General features: G+C 37.3%; 1 protein-coding gene across 35 annotated transcripts in view; it reads left to right on the top strand.

The window, feature by feature from the left end:
* CADPS (calcium dependent secretion activator) overlaps positions 1-22,012 on the top strand; it is a 400,801-nt gene that overhangs the window by 235,652 nt on the left and 143,137 nt on the right. For 18 of the 35 annotated variants that reach the window (XM_072989350.2, XM_072989349.2, XM_072989351.2 and 15 more), the window contains exons 12-13: positions 4,956-5,092; positions 18,492-18,679. In XM_072989350.2, coding sequence (XP_072845451.2) covers positions 4,956-5,092; positions 18,492-18,679 — 325 coding nt within the window. Of the gene's footprint in view, positions 1-4,955; positions 5,093-18,491; positions 18,680-20,344; positions 20,489-22,012 lie in introns of all 35 variants that reach the window. The other 17 variants (XM_072989346.2, XM_078388820.1, XM_072989340.2 and 14 more) reach the window with 1 other exon arrangement.

Genomic DNA, 22,012 nt, shown 5'->3' with positions numbered 1-22,012 from the left:
TAGTGGCAACCACATTTACCTAATCAGATATTCTTCTGGAGGGTCTCAGTTTGCATTTTGAATGAATTTTAAATAAGCCAAGCAGATACCCATTGGAAAGGAGCTGTATATATCTGTAAAAGTGTATATTGTGATTGATATTTATGATCAATCATGTTTCAAGAGTTTAGAAACACCCAAGTATTTTGTGACCAATGACAATCTAAAATGTCTGATATTTATCTTTATATATTTATTATGGCATGAAAACCTACCTAGTTCTGTTAATTGGTTAAAATATTTTTCAGACTATAGAGAATATTTATATTGTAGCATAATTGGCAGAAATTTCACTGAAACCATTATCTCCATATGTAATTTAAATTAGAACAGGAGGGAAGGTAACAAGGGACAGTAGGTTTAGATACCATGCTTTGCTTTTCCTAGAGAGAAAATGTTTTAGTGAAAGTGCATGTTTCTGCCCTAGCCAAATCAACACTTGCTAAAAATGGAAGCCAGTCAAAAACCATAAAACAGCTTGGTGAGAAAAATTAGCATTGCCAATCAATGTATGCTACTAATTAATATTTTAGCCTCCAACATAGACGCTAGGTATTCCGAAGAGTTGCATTCTGAATGTTTGGGTGTCTAGTCTGCAGCACAATTACTTCTCAAACCCATCTCCTGTTCAAAATTATGTTTAGTTTTTATGCCACACTACCATTTGCTTGTCCTCTTGTCCCCATTGGTTTATATTACAATCTAAAAGGACAATTCTTAACATTGTCCTTAAAAACTGCTCTCTTACCTATAGCTAACAGGCATTGAATGCTATTTGATTTAAAGTTTAAGGCTAAAGCCTCAGATTAAGTTCTATAGTCTGTGTGTCTTCTGTGTCTGGTTTTCTAGAGGATGGTATTCTAACCACGAACCCACTAAATTATTCTTTTCTGGAAGGTACCACAGTATCTCAAAGCACTTAGCATGATTCACATGCATCTTTTCTGAAGGTCATTGTTAAGCAGGGACATAGGTGCAGCTGGTTAACTTTCCCAATAAGCTGAAGAAGAAAACATATGAGACCAGGCTTATTTCACTTCTGCATGGATTCGCCATGTAGGCCTCCTGTGATATACGTATTTGCGAAAATTTGCTCTCCCTCAATAAATGAATTCACAATGGTTATGTATGCAGGCTCCATATGGAAGCGGTGCCTACTTAATTGCAGATATACATGAACACAAGCCTTCCCTAAGCCTGGTGGTGGTCCTGTATACTGCTGAGATGCTAGCATGGGACTGATCAGCATATGTAAAACATGGGTGACTTAGAGCAGTGGTCCCCAACCTTGGGCCCCCAGATGTTCTTGGGCTTCAACTCCCAGAAATCCTGGCCAGCAGAGGTGGTGATGAAGGCTTCTGGGAGTTGTAGTCCAATAACATCTGGAGGCCCAAGGTTGGGGACCACTGACAGAGAATTCTAAAACCTGGGAGCTAGATAGGAAACCTTATGGGAGTCCCAGTGCATTCCATAAACCTGCACTGTAGTTGTAGAAACACTGCCCCATCACATAGTGAGATTACCTTCCCCCCCCCCACATCGTGGTACTGTAGTCCCATTAAGATGAATATCAGTTTAACAATATATTTTGTGAATGAATCTGATGTGTAGAACTGGCTCATGTAGTCAGGAACATGCCACTAAGCCTGGGACGGGGTAGCTTCTGACAAGTGATTCCAAGAGAACTTCACATCCGAGTTCAATGGGTTCAAGGCAGCAGGAGGAACATAGAAGTACAGAGAACATAGAGAATCAGAGTTTGTCTAGATGGCCACACATTGTATTGGGATTTTGAAAAGAAATCATATCACTCTCTAGATTGAAAGGGGACAGGATGTCTACTCCTAGAGGAGAGATTCTACACATTACTAACTAGGCACCAGGAAGAGGATTTCTGTCTACATGAAGAAAATCAATTTGGTGGCTAGTATTTTATGTCACTGAGTCCCTATAAAATATGGGAAAGCAATCAGTCATTCAGATTCCCCCACAGCATGCCAATGTGGCAGTGAAAGCCAAAATTGCTAGTTGTGCCTCGACATATTATGTCTTGCTGCCTCCTTCTGCTGGCTCTTCTCCATAGAGGTTGGAACCAGTGATTCCAGAGCAACTAAGTTGTTTCTGGCTGCTCATTCTCAGTGCAGCTGTTCAGGACTGGTCTAAATCCACACAGACATCAGATGCCTTATTCTTTATCTTTGCATAAAGCATAAGATTCCTCAGAGATTTGTGTTATATATTGATCCTAAACAAAGCTCCGATCATGTGTTTCCACCCACACTCAAAGTCAAAGCTGCCACTTCAACTAAGACCTGATGATAGCTGATATAAGCTGTTTTCATTTTAAAAATAGGACTGTTCATTAATGTTAATAACCACAGAAGAATCTAAACAATTAAGATGGAAGCAGAGTTCAAGAACATGATCCTTATGAAGTTTGAATTCTACCCACTTGTAGAGCATGAGGGTCCCTTTTAACTCTAGTCAGTTTACTCTGGCTCCATTTTTAGAACATTCGGACTGACAAGAAACCATGGTTCATAACTGAAAAAATATATATCTTGAAATATTTCAGCAGAACCGACAAATGAAGGACTTCAACCAATATGTGAACTTGCAATCTATTGCAGAAAATTTGACACAAAAATTGATTGTTTAAATCCTGAAACAAACTAGACATAACCTGTTGAAACTACAAAGTTATTCAGTTTTTTGATATGCTATAAAACCTGAAATTAGCTGAAAACAGATGAATGGGGAGATTCTTGGCTGATGCATTAATCAAATCAATTAATGCCCATGGACTATCACCTGTCAAAGCAAATAGAAACCTTCTGATCAGTGGTTCAGAGTATGTTTCAGATTATAACCCTAGGTTAGGCTGCTCTGTGCTAGAGATCTTGTGCATGAAGAGAAATGGCTGCGCAGCCTGAACCACAATTGTGTTAAACCAGGTTATTATGACTGAAAACTGTTTCATTTTGTGAGGATCAGCAGGAACTAGATAGGCTTCTATCCAAGATATATGGCCTGATTCACAAGTGGATAATATGAGTCTCTGAACTGAGCTGTTGGCAGTATCCATCCAAGTAAAACTGAATCAATAATGCTAAGTCTTAAGACTACATTATGCATGCAAAGCTAGGAAGTTAGACCTAAGTTGTTTTTTAAATGTGAGAAAGTAGATATTGAACAAAGTATGTTTAAAATATGCTCATATTGAACAAAATATGTTAAATGGTACCATAAAATAACGGAAGGCATGAGCTGTTGTCGGACTGCGTTTATGTGCATGCTTACTTCAGAGTAAATTCCCCTGACTTTGTGGAGCCTTCTCAAATATATATATATATATATATATAGGATCAGTCTGCAAGTTTTATTTCAAAATATATAGAATCAAGACACTGCATACATCATTTGCCCATTTTTTTCCTTGCAATTCATGTTTTACTTTGCATGTAGAAGAAAACCAGCATCTTTTAAGTTAATAATAATGTAATACAAAGTTGCTTCTCTTTTTTTGGTCTTCTTTTTAAAGGCTCTTTTAAGTCCTGAATGTATGATCAAGGCATTGACAAAGCTGTTTGTACCGTGCTTCCTAATTCAGAAAGCTTTAAGAGAAATCCCTGCTTCTGTTGCTATTTTTCAAAGACAGACTTATTTTGTGTGTGCTTTTGAAGTAAAAATCATCCTCAAGAAACTCTAGGTCATTTTATGTGCCCTTCAGCTTTGGTAATTCTCTTAAGACCCTAGGAAGCTGTAAACAAGGTGGGAATTAAATCCTGCCTTTAGTGCTTTATTTGTTAAGGATTTGGGCAAGGCCTCATGTAAAAGAAAAATGAGTCAATGGGGAAAAAAACAATTTGAGAGGAAAGTGTATTTTAATTCAGGCTTTCTGAACAAAACATCTGTATCAAGATTGCCTTTTGTAGCCAAGCCCCACACAGTGTTAGCTTCCTGCAACATAGGTGCATTTTTAATTAATTCATTTGGATAGTAATTAGTTTACCCTCCAGAACATTATGTCAAATGAAACAAGTGAACATCCTGAAGATTTTAAGATTGCAATGCTAGTCCATTTTGTTTGAAGTAAATCTCATAGAATGAGATGAGACTTACTTCTGAGTAGGCATGAATAAGAATAGAATGAGCAGGTTCAGGCTGCTTCTTGAATCAGTTCTTCAGAAAAGAAACAATCTAGTCATCTGTTGGAAATGTTAGTAGTATCCATAAATGATACCAAATGTGTAGTTTTGCCTATGTTTAATTTCCCCTCCAGTGTTTAGAGGGTCATTCTTATTTTTCTGGTTTCAGGAACTATTTAAAATCTTCAGTAAACAAACAAGATGACAAAACAATCTATGCCCCTAACTACAGGTTGAACAGAAAAGTACTGTAGATGCTTTGGGGATCCAAAAGAATCTCAAAGGATTCATGTTTAGTCAAACTTAGTAAATTTAAGGCAATACATATTTCCTTAGAATGACAGAATCTATTCATCAGTAATTCTTTAGAAGCAAATAAATAGGGACATGATTATTAGCTTGACAAGATGCTAATAATTCTTTTCAAGTTAGTTGCTTTAGGTTGTCCGTTTGTTTTAGTAAGAGGAAAAGTTACTGGGCCTTTTTTTGTTGTTTTGTAACAACAGAAAAAAAAAAGACTTCCTAAGAAGCAGAAGAGAAGATGCTGATTCTACTACCTTTGGCCTAGAGTCAAAAGGCTAATCAATAAGTGTTGCAAGTTGACAATGGAAGCTAAGGAATATACTTGGAAGCTTATGAGCCTAAAATGCAGCTAAATGCTAGGAAGCAGCTTAGTTCTCAGTGCTTCACAGTGTGTATTTGATGCAACTAATGCAATGCAATGTGTTTCTCTAAATTGTTTCTTTCTTTATATGTATAAATGAACAGATGCAGATAGAGCTCAAAAGCATGGCATGGATGAATTTATCTCTTCCAATCCCTGTAACTTTGACCACGCTGCACTCTTTGAGATGCTTCAGCGCCTCACTTTGGACCACAGACTTAATGATTCCTATTCTTGTCTGGCAAGTATATTCTTTAGTCTATGCAATATAAATGCTGGGCAGCAATGTCTGATCTGGTGAAAGTGTGTCCTTTGCCACTGCAATGAGTAAAAGCAGTGCTTGCTTACTCCATGTCTGAATTTGACCCCGAGAGATCTTATGTTTCAGAAGCATCCTGTGTTGTCTTTCTTAACAATCAGTTCCATACAGCATAGGCATTCTTGATTCCAATTTATATATTGCTCACTTTCAAAGTATATGAAGTAAGAAACAGGAATGACATTCATATTCTAGTGTCTGTCATATCCTTTCATGATATCCTGTCCAGCAATGTCATTTGATTGTACCATTAATAAATGTGGTCATTAGATTTGTGTGTTAGGAACCATCCTACAGATCTTTTATGTTTCTGCTTAGTAAATGTGAATATATCAAAGGTTAAATTCAATCCTGCAGATGTGATTCATTTAATAAGTCTTCACTTGATTGTTTAGTTAGACTGTCATAACACTGCATGTGCTTTGTGTGCAATGCATATAGCACTAGATTCAGAGTTATATTTTGCTATTTCTAGTCACGGCAGAATTATGGATTTGGCACAGTGCATTAGAATTTTATTTAACTGTATTGAATTATTTTTCTAAAAATTCATAGCACTCTCTAAATACTTTGGCAGAGTTGAAAACCACTATATAAATTATTATCTTTAAAATGTTAATTATGTGTGATATTAAAGCTGCAATCCTAAACACAGTTTTGTCGAGCTTACCCTGCTGAGTACAGTGTGATTTTCCTCTGAGTAAACATCCATAGAATTGCATTGTTAGAGTGCAAGCTAATTCATAGTTACTTTTAGTAAATTCTGTATTCTGTGTAACACTATTAAGTTCAGAGCCAAATTTTCCCGAACTCCACTGACATATGTAGGTGGTTTTTTCCTCCAGTATTATCCATGGGATTGGGAAATTACCTTTTTATTGTGCTGTTTCCTGATTAAGATCTCTTTCTGCAGAGTTTCAGTTTGCCACATAGAACAGGACATGCAGTTTCATGTGGGATTACCATGAAAGAGGGCACAAAGAGGGTAGCAATGTTTGATTGGAAAAATTTAAAGGATAGTGGGTAGAAAGCTTTAGCACTAATGTTATCCTTCCTCCTTTGGTTTAAGATTGATCTGCCTATTGGAAAGTAAGCACAAGTGATTTCCTGCCACTCATCTTTACATCTTGCATGTTCGATCTGAGATTTTTCATTTATGTTAAAAGTTATTATGTGCTGTCAATTCACTTCCAAAATGTGACAAGCCCATGTCTTGATGACCTCCAAAAGATCCTACCAACAACAGTCCTGCTTTGATTTTTTAAATTAAAACCTATCATTTATTTTGTTGAAATCTTCCTCTTCCTCTAGAATCCAATGTATATTTGCAATATGACCTGTAACTGCCTCTTTTATCTCTCTCTGAGTCCTGCTTGAATATATGGCATTTCTTACTCCATATATATTATTGAAACATCTTGAGCATCATTTGCTTGGAATAAGAAATTAATCTAATAGCTATATAGCTACTGTACACTTGACATCTCTTTTTTTAAAACCGCAAAATTTTTGTTGAAAATTTCTAGTCTGTGGGCCATTGTTTTCTTTTCCAATCTGCATATTCCTGTTAGGATTTTGATAAATACAGTCTCTGTGGCTGTGTAGCTTCAAGCAGATATGTGATATCCCATCTACTACTGGTGACTATAGCTGCGTAGTAATACAGCTGTGTTATTGTGCAGCAGAGCAAGCCAACAAGGTAATTTTAAAACTTGAGGCAACCAAAAGAAAAAAAATATAAGTTTTAAACTAGCCTTCAGAGAAGCACCAAAACTGGCACACCTTTAGTAGACAGTATGCTCCTTCACAGTGCCAAATTTGGGGATGATTGGGCAAAGAGATTTCAAGTTATTATTTTTTCAAGTTAAAACTCTTTACCTGTGTAGATACCAGTAACCGGGAACATTCCCTGATTTAAAATAGCTCGTGCAAATTGCTTAGCTCACTTATCTTGAAAGAGAATGGTTGGCCTCACCCACGTTTTTATTTGGAAAGAATCCAGGCTGCAGGAGCTGAAATACTGATCCTCAAAAAAGGCATTTCAAAAGGAAAAAACAACCATTTTGTTAGAAGACTGAGCATGTATGGAACAGGCTTAGTAGCAAAAGCATTCCAAAGTAGACACATTGTTGCAGCTTTGTAGGCTAGAAAGGGAGTTGTTTGGAGAGCAATGAAAGGTTACAGAAATAGTTAAAATACAAGTTTTATTTGAAGGGTCAAAAAACAACAGCAATCAGGCTTGCTTTAAAGAAAGCAATGGAGTGACAGTCCTCCAAAAGGTACATTTTGCCATGTATCTTCAGGAAATTAGCATACAATTTTGTAAGGCACATTTAAAGCATTTGTACATTACAAAAGCATAGAGCAGTTGTGTGCTTTTGTGTGTGTGTGCCCTGAATGCTTTCAGAGAACATTGTCTCAGGATTTCTGAGACCAGGTTCATGACACAAATCTTCAAAGGCAAAATAAGTTCCAGGGCTAAGGTAATCTGACATCTTGAAATTGTCAACCAGGACTCAATTAGCTGATTCTCATGAGGAAAACTTTCCTGGCCAACAAGGCAATAGTGCTGGGGAAAGGATTCTGTTGCAAAAAATATTTTTAAAGATACTTTAAAAAGACTAGAGAGCAAATGTTTTAACTGAAATTACTGTTTGGTCCCTATATTCTATCATAGTTTCAACCATTCCATCCGTTTTGTCATTATACAATTGCCTAGTAATTAAGAAAAAAAAAATCAAAGATGTTATGCACCATCAATTAACTTCTGATGTGTTGTGAGTGGTGACTATAGCACTCATCAATTAATGACCTCCAGAATGCCCTATCATTAACAGCTCTGCTCAGATCTTGCAAACCAACAGCATCTCACAGCCACATCCAAACTGTTCTGTCCTCTCCCAACAACCATAAGACTGAGCATGTGTTCATCTTCAGGGATCCTCTAGTGCTGGTTAATTCTACATCAGGGAAGTTTCTGTTGGAATTTATGTGTAGTGTTTGTATACATAATCTTCCACTTTAAAAAGCCAGGAATTTAAATCTTTTTAAAAAATGTTTTATAAATGTAGGGTATTGTGCTTCTGTATCCATGATTCAAAATGCCAGGAAATTTTCTGATATTGCTGCATGATATCATGCCTTTGTTGCCAGTAGGAAAAAGGATACCAAGCTTTGCATAGCAGAGGGCAGCCTGAATGCTGAGAACACCAATGGCAACAGTCAGGATAGTCTACAGGATATCCTCTTGTGCTCACTATCGTTCATACTTTTGGAAAAAGTATCCCTGACAATTGATTTGTGTTTGGATGAGAAGTGGTTAATTGACAAAAAAAAGGAGACAGCTTCTGGGATTTTTTTTTCCTTGATTGGTGTCCCTTTGTGAATGGTAAGTGAGCAGAAGGTGGCTCATCAACAACCTTGATATTTAAGACAGAATAAATCAGATCTATATGATGGATTCCTACAGAACTTGTGAAGAATTAAGTGCATTGTTAAGTCTACAGAACTTCATCTCTGCTTATACAGTTTCATGCCAATAGGCTGCTAAATCTAGCATATTCTATAGATTCTTCATTATAAACTCCAACCCATGTTCTACCTTGAAATATATGAACTGAGTAGTTGTTCTGTTCCTCTTCCCTGCAGGAAGAGAGTCATTCTTATACAATGGTGCCTCACCTAACGATTTTAATTGGTTCCAACAAATCGGATCGCTATGGGAAAACATCGCTAAGCAAAATGCGTTTTCCCATAGAGATGCATTGAAAACCGGATAATCCGTTCCAATGGGAACGGATTGCCATCCTTAAGCGAGAATCGCCATAGGAAACATCGCTAAGTGAAACGCAGTTCCCCCATTGGAATGCATTGAAACCTTTTCAATGCATATCAATGGGGGAGGGAAAAAATCACCAAACATTCAAAAAGAGTCAGAACAAAGCCATATTTGGTTAACAAAGGGTTTATTAAGTGCACTAACGATTTCAAGCACTCTAAACTCTTTTAAAACAATTTAACACCTTTTAAAAATAGCGAAAATGGAGCTGTCAAAAACATCGCTAAGCAAAACAGGGGACCTAAACTGTCATCGCTAAGCGAAGCAAGATCCCGAACATCGCTATGCGAAATTCCCCCATTGGAAACATCACTAAACAGAGTGCAAGATCGCTCCAAAAACCTCATTGCTAAGTGAATAAATCATTAAACGAGGCAATCGCTAAGCGAGGCACCACTGTACACAATTATCCATGAGTGGGAAAAGGATGTACAGCATACTATCTAGCTATCCAGTGAGAGAAACAGGCACTTGCTACTAAGTGTTTCCCAACTTGTTACATGCTGTCAAGTTGTTTCTGACTTATGGTGACCCCATGAATGAGTGATCTCCAAAATGTCCTGTCCTGAGCAGCCCTTCTGGCTGGATGATTCTGGTAGCTGTAGTCCAAATAAATAAATGAATGAATAAATAAATGGGGTTTCCAAACTCTGTTTCATACAGTAGTTAATAGATATAAGTATTTAACAGCAGGCAAAGGAGTGGTGCACATGCATGTAACATATACTCGTAGTCATACATGCAAACATGCTTTTCATTGAAAAGCAGATGTGCCCACTCATTCATGTGAAATATACTTGGTGAAACTAGATGTCTATAATGCCTGGCTGCTTTTCTTGTTGTGGCTTCAGCTGACTTTTATTTTCTATTTTCTATTTTTCTATTTATATATGCATTCTATTTATATACTTATATGTATAGTTTATAATGTAATAATTTTGTGTTGTCACATCCATTCTGACTTACAGCGACTCTTTTCAGAGTTTTCTAGGTAGCGAGCACTCAGAAGTGGTTTAACATCCCCTCCTTCAGGGGACATACTGGGACTGTGCAGCTTTCCCAAGGAGACATAGGCTGGCTTTATTCACTGGAGGCACAGTGGGGAATTGAAATCCCAACGTCTGTCTCCACAACCATATAACTCACTGAGTATAGAGACAGGTTTATAGTTTACTGTTAAAGTGAATTAGATTAAAGCAATGTGTCTTAAACACAATAGCTAGAATCTTGCTGGTTTTCACATAAGATTTGCATATATTGCTGCAGCTAATTGTGGTTAATTAACGAGGTATGGGGATGTGGTGGTGCTGCAGGTTAAACTGCAGAAGCCTCTGTGCTACAAGATCAGAAGACCAAGCAGTTGTAAGATCGAACGGAGGAGCTTCTGTCACTTGTCCGAGGTCCTGCCAACCTAGCAGTTCAAAAGCATGTAAAAATGTGAGTAAATAAATAGGACCACCTCTATGTGAAGGAAACGGCATTCTATGTCTAGTCGTGCTGGCCACATGACCACAGAAACTGTCCATGAACAAATGCTGGCTCTACAGCTTGGGGATGGGGATGAGCACCACGCCCTAGAGTCGGACACGACCGGACTAAATGTCAAGGGGAATATTTACCATTACCTAACAAGCTATCAAGCAGGGTGTCTGGTCAAACACCTGGCTGCACAATCACAATACAGTCCTATATGTGATTGAATTGCCATGTTTAGTAGCAGCAAATATCACATACCTTATGTAAATATAAGTACAGTGGAGTCTCTACTTAAGAACTTAATCCGTATTGGAAGGTGGTTCTCAAGTTGAAAAGTTCTTATGTTGAATCTGCATTTCCCATAGGAATGCATTGAAAACCATTTAATCCGTATCTGCTCTTTTCCGTCCATAGAAACTACAGTGGAACCTCTACTTAAGAACTTAATCCGTTTTGGAATGGTGTTCTTAAATTGAAACTTTCTTAAGTTGAAGCAAAAGTTCCCATAGGAATGGACTGAAAACCAATTAATCCGTTCTGGCTGTTTTTTTGTTATGTAGAGATGCATTCATACATTGAAGCATTAGTTCCCATAGGAACTAATGCAAAGCTGGTTAATACGTACTCTACCACTAGGGGGAGAATTTTTTTTAACCTAAGATGACCTAAGGTTAAAAAAAGAGCAGGAAAGGTTTTTTTCCCTGTTCTTATCTTGGATTTCTGTTCTCAAGTAGAAGCAAAATTTAGCAAATGGAGTTGTTCTTAAGTTGGATTGTTCTTAAGTAGGGACGTTCTTAAGTAGAGACCCCACTGTAGGATTCCAGCCAATGCATAAAATCATTGGTATGGGGAAGCAAGGTTTATTATTATTATTTCTACATTTCATCTGGAGATTGCAACAGGATAGAAGGGTGGAAAGAAAGAAGAGTGAATTGTATATTAATTATAGCAGTAAATTTTGTATATACAGTACTAGGTTTCAGAGTGTTTTACTCAGGAAGATTTTTCATTCCACAAATAAGATGTATGTATAGTGATACTAAACATATACCAATCTATGCTGAAAGACACTAGATTACTTTTTCTTTGTACATGAGAGTAAATTGACTCACATGTTGTCAGGGAATCTATGTGACTCAACCTTTAGCAAAAAAATTGATACTGGTGGAGCAATTAAAAATATCTCACAGAAGCTGAACTAAGTCTAAAAGAGGGGCATGGCCCTCTGAGTTAAGAATGAATATAACATAGACTCAGTTGTAGATTGTGTCTCTACAACTTTTCTTATGGCAAATCTTGTTCACTTTATAACCGATCCAAAAGGCATCTCAAGAAGATTGAGTGATGTCCTTAAAGGGAACATTCTTGCTCTTTCTTGAGCCTGTACTGAATAGCTTCACTTGATTTCCTAGTTTGACTAAGGCAGAATGCTGTATGAAAACAAAGAAAATGACTCATCACAGAGAAGACAGAGGCGACGCTTCTTGGCGGGGAGAAGCATTTGGAATAAGAAGCAGGGGTGTTGCTGGCACCATGTACTGAAGCTGCCTGCCACAGTTTTCATACCCATGGGCTCTTCTGAGTTCATTTCTGCAAATGATCTTTTCGAAAAGACTGCCCTGTTCTGTCCATCATTTTCACTTGCTCTCTTCTTATTTAGCTATGATTGGTGCCTTTCTGTCCTGAAGATTTGACATGTGATGACTAACGCACCCAGAAGCTACTGAGATTACTACTATCTTTGTTAAAGCTGACAGAGGCGAAATGGCAGAATTTGACTGAAATAAGGTTTTGTATTACAAAAAAATTAGCTGCACTGAAAACTGGAGCTAGGGTGCAAATTTTATCAAAACATCAGGTCAGGTTCATCAAATACATCAGGTCAAATTCATCCAAATCATTCTGCATGTTTTAAAATAGGAAAACTTTCAAGAAGAAATGCTGGAAGGCTGAATCTTGGGAGTGATATATGACTACTTTTTTGATAGTGCCTAGGAAATAATTCTGGAAAGTTGAATTCAGAATTTTGATTTTTATTTGTCTCACACTTTAAATATTATTCTTTTTAAAAAGTATGGAAAAACCTATCCTTCAGTTTTCTAGTAATGCCTCGTTCTTACTTCAACTGAAGCTGACTGCTTTGGATTTCATTTACCCAAAATGTTAGCAAAAATAGTGTTGCTTAGTGTTGTAAAACAAACTTGTTGCTGTTTAGTCATTAAGTCATGTCCAACTCTTCATGACACCATGGACCAGAGCACGCCAGGCCCTCCTGTCTTCCACTGCCTCCCAGAGTTGGGTCAAATTCATTCTGGTAGCTTCGATGACACTGTCCACCCATCTCATCCTCTGTGATCCCCTTCTCTTCTTGCCTTCACACTTTCCCAACATCAGGGGCTTTTCCAGGGAATCTTCTCTTCTCATGAGATGGCCAAAGTATTGGAGCCTTAGCTTCAGGATCTGTCCTTCCAGTGAGCACTCAAGGTTGGTTTCCTTCAAAATGGATAGGTTTGTTCTCCTTGCAGTCCAGGGGACTCTCAAGAGTCTCCTCCAGCACCACAATTCAAAAGCATCAATTCTTCGGCGGTCATCCTTCTTTATGGTCCAGCTCTCACTTCCATACATCTCTACTGGAAAAACCATAGCTTTGACTATGCAGACCTTTGTCAGCAAGGTGATGTCTCTGCTTTTTAAGATGCTGTTTAGGTTTGTCATCGCTTTCCTCCCAAGAAGCAGGTGTCTTTTAATTTGGTGGCTGCTGTCTCCATCTGCAGTGCTCATGGAGCCCAAGAAAGTAAAATCTCTCACAGCTTCCATATCTTTCCCTTCTATTTGCCAGAAGGTGATGGGTCTGGTGGCCATGATATTATTTTGATGTTGAGCTTCAGACCAGTTTTTGCGCTCTCCTCTTTCACCCTCATTAATAGCTTCTTTAATGCCTCCTCACTTTCTGCCATCAGAGTGGTTTCATCTGCATATATGAGGTTGTTGATATTTCATCCGGCAATCTTAATTCCGTTTTAGGATTCCTCCAGTCCAGCCTTTCGCATGATGTATTCTGCATATAAGTTAAATAAGCCGGGGGACAATATACAGCCTTGTCGTACTCCTTTCCCAATTTTGAACCAATCAGTTGTTCCATATCCAGTTCTAACTGTTGCTTCCTGTCCCACATATAGATTTCTCAGGCGGTAGATATGTGGTCAGACACTCCCATAGTTGCCATAGTTTGTTGTGATCCACACAGTCAAAGGCTTTTGCATAGTCAATGAAGCAGAAGTAGATGTTTTTCTGGAACTCTGGCTTTCTCCATAACACAGCGTATGTTGGCAATTTGGTCTCTAGTTCCTCTGCCCCTTCAAAATCCAACTTGTACTTCTGGAGTAAATCACACTAGAATAAGTCAATTGAATCAGTAAGAATTTGGTTAGTCAGCTCCTCCATAAGTTCCACTGGTTCAAATGGGCCTACTTCAGTCATACTATACATATAACTTAGTATAGTAAGTTGCAGTTAGAGTAGGCCAATTTGAATCAATGGAATTTATGGAGGCGTTAACTTACCAAATGCACGTTGATTCAGTGTGCCTATTCCTATGTGATTTACCATGCTAAGCAACAGGATTTTGGCCATTCATCTCCAAGCTGTGCTTCAATGCTACCGTTATGTTTTGTCATGAAATTTCTGAAATCTATGATCATAAAGGCTAACTCAGTCATGATTTGTGAATGGAAAAGTTAGGCAGGTAAAAAACAATCTTAGAAGAAGTGTTTTGCAGAAAAGAGCAAGGAAAAAGCGACTAGGGAATGTCACAGATTTGGAAAGATAGAACACAAATGATATATGGTTAAGAGACTTTAGTTAATCAGTTCAGGAAAAATCATGTAAAGACCCATATGGTCTCTCTCTTTTGGAAATTGTATGTGCGTTTTAATCTGTGCTTTGTTTTTAATCCACCATTTCATGAATATATGTACAGTGATGCCTCGCAAGACGAAAATAATTCATTCCGCGAGTCATTTCATACTGCAAAAATTTTGTCTTGCGAATTTTCCCATAGGAATGCATTCTGATGCATTTCCCATGGGAATGCATTGAAAAAAATTCATCTTGCGAAGCATGGCCATAGGAAAATTTGTCTTGTGAGTCACTAAAAAATTGCAAAACACTTTCATCTTGTGAGTTTTTTGTTGCACAAGGCATTCGTCTTGCAATGCATCACTGTATTTGTATATGTACTTTTTAATTTGCTAGCTTGTGGTAGTTGATTGACCAAAGGGGTCAAACCAACAATAAAGTAAGACTTTAGTTAACTAACCTGCTTGCATGTGCAACAACCTTCTGTTGGATCTTTTGTCTTTTCCTTTCCCTTTTCTATTCTGTTATGTCCTTTAACAGTGCCGACTTGATATTTGAGGCCAGTTAGCAAATAAGACATATTATATTATGTTCTGTAGGTGTTTCACTGTAATTATTAACTCTAGTTCTGGAGCAGTTCTATTGAAAAAACATTCCACTGAAGGTTCAGCCAGCCAATTCTGTTACACAGCATAGCCCTTCCTACATCAGAAATCAAATTTTGTTCTCTGGTTTTGAAGAAACAAAGATAAAGCAATGTTAGTAAACTAAACATGAAGGTTTAAGAAATGAAACTGCATCCATGAATAAAGTAAAAGAAAGCTGATGGATTTTTTTGTTGTTGCAGATGTGGCTCACTGGGTTTTTTTTTCAAATATAGTGATGCCAACACAATATTCTATATAAAAGTTACATGTTATATGTTAAAGATAGCTTTTACATATTACATGTATCTGTGTAATATATAACATATGTTAAAGATAGCTTTTACATATTACATGTATCTGTGTAACATATAACATATAACTGTGTAACTTGCTCTTATCTATAGTTTTTAGCCATTGTATTTTGTTTTCTTGAAATCTTAATTCTAGAAAACAGTATGTTATTTATTTTATTTCCTTGCCATCTACCTTGCTGAAATATTTTTGAAAAGTAAAAACCTCCTGATATATCTTAATTATGGCCGGGGAGTGGGGAGAGAGAGATTGTACTCAGTCTTCACTAAAAAGCCAAATTTCGCTCGCTCTTTCAAAGGGAAATGGAGAAAAGAAGCCGCTATCAGAGGACTCTTATGACAGCCCACCTTCTGCGTTATTCTCAATCAGCATCTTCATTTTCACACATGCGCTTTCTGGCGGTTTGAATAATGAAAGCAGTGATGTCTGTTTCCCATGCCTTTGATTCTGCCCCTCATTATTTTAATCCCTTTTCAATCTGTTCTGGAGTTGGCCCAACAAGGATAAGCAAATCCCTTCGATGGAGTTCTTAATTGATATTTCTTCAGCTCTCCTCAACAGTAGCTATTTTGGCATCCAGAAAAGATTTCGTGTCATCCGAGTGGTAGAAAATATATTTTAATCTTTTCACAGCAGCGTCATTTCAAAGACGTAGCATTTGGGGTGGCAGATGGGGTGGCAGAGAAGTTGCCTAAAGGGGCAGGGCATTGATCTAATCGCCGCAGGAACTTTTCAATTAAAAGATGAGAGATTTTGCAGTTTTGAAGAATTATAGCAATGCATCTTATCAATTGTTCAGCATTCCTATTGATACGGAAGGTTTAAGAATGTGCCAGATGAGTACAGATCAGTACAGAATTTAAAAATAGGTGTGAGAGAATCCACTTGAGAAATTACCATTGTTATCTTCATAAGGAGAGAACATCGGCACAATGATTATATTCTGTGCTCTGGCACGCTGGGATGGTTTTACAATGATGCTTTATTAATTCATGCCTATGTAACCTTGAAATTTCACTATTATAACACTTGTTAACATGTGCAGCTGCCCTTGTAGAATGTTCAGAGAATTCAGCTAAAGCAAACACAATAAACTATTATGTGCCATCCAGTAACTTCCAGGACTATGAATTAGTTGCCTCTAACAGTCCTATTATTAACAGCTCTGCCCAGGTCTTGCAAACTCAGAGATGTGGCCTTGAGAGGCTCTAGTATAAAATAATCCTATCCCACTAAGTTTAGCTGAGTGAAAACCAATCACTTTCCAAACATATTCAAATGTCTTAATATTGACTTTTATGGTCATTACATAATTTGAACAGCTTAAATTTATTTATTTTAAGTTTTCTACTTATGATTTCTTTCATTACTACTGTCATCTTAGCGTGGTTCATTGACACCCCACACAGACACAAACACACTTGCAGACTGCCTGTGTGCTGACAAATACCTGGAGGTTAAGCCTGGAATCACAAATATTGGCCTTCTGTAACTTCATACGTTCAAGGACCCATCTCAAGTCATATGAACCTTCACATGTACATACACATGCTCTTTACCGTTTTGCAAGGTACATACATTGTTCAGGCAGGACCTTAAGTTCAGTGATTCAATGGCAGAATCAGAAATTCAGTCCTAGTTTTATCTGTCTTCCCCCAACACACAAACACATATACATACTGTACATACGAATGAAGCATGTTAAATGGCTATTCTCGGTGACTGAAGAACTCCATTTACACAGAGTGCACATTCCCTAGCTTCTTTCAAAGGCATACATACTATACATGTAGTTACATACACTAATTCCCATCATCATGCCTTCTTTACCTTGTTACTCTGTTATTTGCAATCAAATAATTCTAAGAAGTAACTTTGATTTCTTATTCACCAATTTCATGGAAGTGTTAGTCATGTTAGTCTGCTACAGTAAAACCAACAAAAGATGTTGGAGACCCTAAAGATCAACAAGTTTCATTTGTCATAAGTTTTAGTGAGTTGTTGCCTCCTTAACCATATGTGTCATGTGTATGACTATTATCTTCACCATTACTGGTACAACTTTCAATCCACAGTTCACGTGAGTAAAGCAAAAACATGCCACCTAATCTCACAATAGGAACTTAATAATAGTTTCTTGTATAAGTATAGATTATGTAACTTTGGTAGTCATGCATAAAATTGACAGTCGCATGCTAATTCCTCTAATGGTTCTCTCCATGAGCTCCCTGGCCCAATCTGTTTCGGAAGGAATTTTCAAATATGCGATCCAGAGAGCACGGAAAAGTGATTACCCCAGCAACATTGCTGTTGTAGTCCAAAACAAAGGACAAACTTTGGTGAAGCATCTCTGTAGAAGTTATTCTGTACACTATGAGTACCCTATTAAATTTCCTCTTTGATTTCCCTTGGTGTCCTGTAAGCATCACTAAATGTATGGGCTGCATGAGATGTTGCTACATTCAGCAATGATGCCGTCTAACCAGGCAATGTAAGTGACATAGCACTTCAAAAGCAAAGTACCTTTTGCTCCATTGGTTGAGAACTTCAGGTACTAATTGCGGTGGGGGGGATGTTATTCTCCAACTCATATCCTGCCATGGAGAATCAGTTGTACAGTTCATATTAGCAGTAACCAGAATGGCTACCATCCCTCTGAATGTATGGATTGCAAATGACTACTTTGGTTCATGGGTGTTTGAATGACCTATACACTTGTTTATGCTCTAATAGTACCATGTGAATACCTGTGGAAGGGGAGAATATGTATATTTTGCTTACCTTTAATAGGAGTTTTAGTAAGAGAAATTCATAATGAAAGCTATGCAAGTTCTTATGCTATATGTGGTGACATTGAATTTTTTCTATCCAGTGCCTCGGCAGCCACCAAGAAGAGAAGATTCTTCCTCCACTTTGATATTTCCACAGCCCACAGTCTGCTCTGGAGGGTTGCGGAACCCTTTTGACCAGAATTTTTGTATATATATTTGGGGCTGTGAGAAGACATGAATATGATGTTAGATGTAGCCCTGTGTTTTCCATGTTGGATTGGGATGTGTATTAATTTATTTAACCTACTACAAGGTTATATATTTTGCATTTGTCTTAAATATCTGTCTTTTTTATTGTCCTTGTTGTCTAGCTATTCTTTTAATTGTATTTGAAATCAATTCTCTCTATTTCCATTCAGGGCTGGTTCAGTCCTGGCCAGGTGTTTGTGCTAGATGAATATTGCGCACGTAACGGAGTCAGAGGCTGTCACAGGCATCTCTGCTACCTCAGTGATTTGCTTGAGCGAGCAGAAAATGGAGCAATGATTGACCCCACCTTGCTTCACTATAGTTTTGCCTTCTGTGCATCACATGTTCATGGCAACAGGTAAGGGGACATCTTTGCCTACATCAATGTCGGCAGAGTCCCTCTCTAAAGTCTTTTTTTTTCCTTTGAGTAATGGACTACAGTCCTGAATAGCTATGTTCTTCTTGTTGTGTATCTGATCCACAATGTATTTGAAAGTTGTTTTGATTTGTTTTGTTTCTGTGCTTGTTCAAAGTAGAAAAAAATAAAAAAGGATAAGTACAGTTTCTTTGTACTCACCTTGAAAAATTGCTTTTTACTCATCATGGAAAAAATACAGAATGGTGTGAATATATGGAATGTATCTTTAATGGTACCGCATTCTGTTTACTGCACATTGTTTTAACACAAATCAGATAGACAGACAGAAGCAACAATGTCAAGGCATTGTGTTTTTATATAATTAACAATGCAGAGAGGATGATTTAATTGCTGAGGATTTAATATGTATGAGTTAAAGCATTAACAAAAGTTTATAAATGAAAATCCACTTTGTATTTCTAAATTTTGGCCAAAAAATATTACCACTTTTGATGGTTTGTTGTGAATAATCTGTGCATTTCATTTAATTCAACATGTGTGTTTCCAGTGTATTTCAGACAGAATTTAAATTATTTGAATTATTAGTTTCTCTTGTAGTCCTTATATTGAATGAGGTAGAGTGAAGAGGAATTAACTGAAAATCTTCCACTCACAATGTAAGAGGAAGAAGAGAAAGGGAATGGGGAGCTGTAGTGGTTTTTTATTTTGCTTCAAGGGTTTAGTAATGCTTCTCTCAGTTGCTGGATAATCCAATATAGTGGTAACTTCTTCCAGCCTTTTTAAGACTCTGTGTCACCATAATAGACTGTGCATGACTTGAGAAAGAGGACTACCTACCCCAAAATTTGGAGTGAAATCCTCTCAGACCAGAAGCGTCTCATCACTTCTGTTAAATGCTACATTAATACAGAACTACACAATCTGTATCAATATGGTCAACAACTCCACATGGAGGCTTTATTGATTTTCACCATCTACAATTTCATAAGTAGCTTCAATAATTTCCGGTTTTCCAATTACTGTAGTTGCTGTAGTGGATTACACTGTACTTTTAAAAAATATATTTTTTCACCAGTTGGCTGCCATTAATTTGAAACTCACTGAGGTCTTTTAGAATAGATAATACATTGCTATTATATGTGTTTTTTCTATATAGATTTCTTGGTATTTGTTGCCCTGATGCTTTTCTTTTTGGAAGTTGCATTCTATACAGTGAGATATCACACTCTGTTCTACATATGTTACTGAATAACAGAGTGTTATAAAATAATGAATTGTTTTTGTAAGCTCTCTGGTAAACATCATCATGAATTATTATACACATTGCTGGTACTCCACATTATGAGGCTGCCACTCAAGTCACAGCCTGTTAGATCCATCTTGTCAGGACAACAATGTTTGGTTCTTCTTATTTTCTTTCTGATTTCACATTTTCTTTACTTTTGTTGTTGTTGACTAACAACTGACATTATTTATTTCATTTTAATTTGTATTATTACTATTATTATTATCTTTTGCTCTTAGCTTGTTTTCTTTCATTGCTTCTGTTATTATTTCGTTCTTTCTTTCTTTTTCTTCTGTTTCTGCTATCCTATCTTCCTTTGTTGTTATTGTTCTTTACGACCATCCCTGTCGTTTCCAAAGTCAAAAAATGGAAGAAATAATTGGCAGCATACTGCCTGTTCCAAATAATCCCCCAGCAACTGAAGTAGAGCCAAAAAAGGATTCCAAAAAGGAGTCCAAAAAGAGGAAAGATTCAAAATCCCAGCCACCTCCAGAGCCCAAAAGGTAAGATATTGTAGATATACATCATTGTACTTCACTGCAGGGTTATTTACTAATTATTGGCTTAAATATTCTAGTACCAACCTCTTATAAGGCAGATTATACCATACCTTCAGACAGGCTGAAGAAATGGACTTGTCCATGACAGCTCCTCTTTAAGGTGTCACAATATTTTTTTTCATATTTATTTACTTATTTACTTATTTGCCTAATATGCTAGAACATACTAACACAGCTGCCAGTTCTAAAACTTCCCAACATGGCATCATTTCCTCCTCCTCCAAATACTTGATAATTAATCATTACTCTTTTTTCTTTTTTTTGAGCTAGAAAGTGAATGATACAAGTTTAACGTGTAGTTTGGCCCCTCAACTTTATAAATTTGAGTTGACCTGGGATGACTTGAGATCAGTATAATCAGCTGAGAAAAACAAATGCATAGTCATCTGTCCATGAAACCTATCACTCTAATGTGTTGTTTGTGTGCACATGCATTTATTCCCAGTGCTAGAATCTTGTGGCTTAGCCTTGAAGTGGAGTTTATGGTTTACAGTTTGTTCCATAAGCATATCAAATTACTCACAGTAGCTAACACAGAGCAGAAAAAGGCCTCTCTCTTTTTGTCACTCAAAAACTGCAGCCAGTCACATTTGGCAACAATGTTCTAGACAGACTGCTGGTCTGGCAATATAAAAGGCAAGGGACCGAGTTTTCCTTCCTTCTTTGACTGATTGATGGTGTGAATGAAGAAGATTTCTTCTCCACCATTTTGTAGTAAGGCACTCCAGTTCAGACTCAGATCATCCTGTATCATGAAGCACAACAGAATGATGGTGAGCCAACATCAGTGTTCCAAAATATTTGATTTGTAGATTTCATCTTTATTTCCACTCGTAGATTTTATAGGAAAATTACATATTATAAACAATATAATTACTGGTTTTGCCTTATAAAGTTTTCTTTCCTTCTTTTCAAATTATGTTTTCTCTGATAAGAGTAGATACGTTTAATTTGATTCTTAATATAATTGTGCATTAGTTCATTTGTGTTTTGAAGGCAAGTTTAACTCCCCCCCCAAAGCTCACACCACGAACAAATGATAGTTTAGCTTTCTGTGAAATGAGGTTGGCTGTCAGTCAGAATATGCCACTCTAGTAGTGAAGGTCAAAGAGAAAAAAATTCTATGTGGCTATCAATCTCCTGTGTAAGCGATAGACAGTGATGGAGCTGAGGTGGGTTGTCTGTTTGTATTGTGTTTGTGTAAGGTCAGACAGTGAGACAACAGTAGCTTGCAGTCAGTGAGAAAGTGCAGGGAGAGTGTGATTCAGATGGTGCAGGACAGCCTGAAGGTCAGGACTGACAGAATGACAGGCCATCATAGGAAAGAAACTAACTAGATGCTGTCCAGGGTCCTGCTTCATGAATACGTCTGGTTATCTGATCAGTGTCAGTGCAGGACAAGAACAAAATGGCTGCTGTTAGAAATACACCTCTAGCTCAGCTGTGACCCCTGTACTGTATCATGTG

This window comes from Pogona vitticeps, chromosome 2 (genome assembly GCF_051106095.1).
Source record: "Pogona vitticeps strain Pit_001003342236 chromosome 2, PviZW2.1, whole genome shotgun sequence".
In the NCBI taxonomy this organism is placed as follows: Eukaryota; Metazoa; Chordata; class Lepidosauria; order Squamata; family Agamidae; genus Pogona; species Pogona vitticeps.
This window is presented reverse-complemented; position numbering and strand designations above follow the sequence as displayed.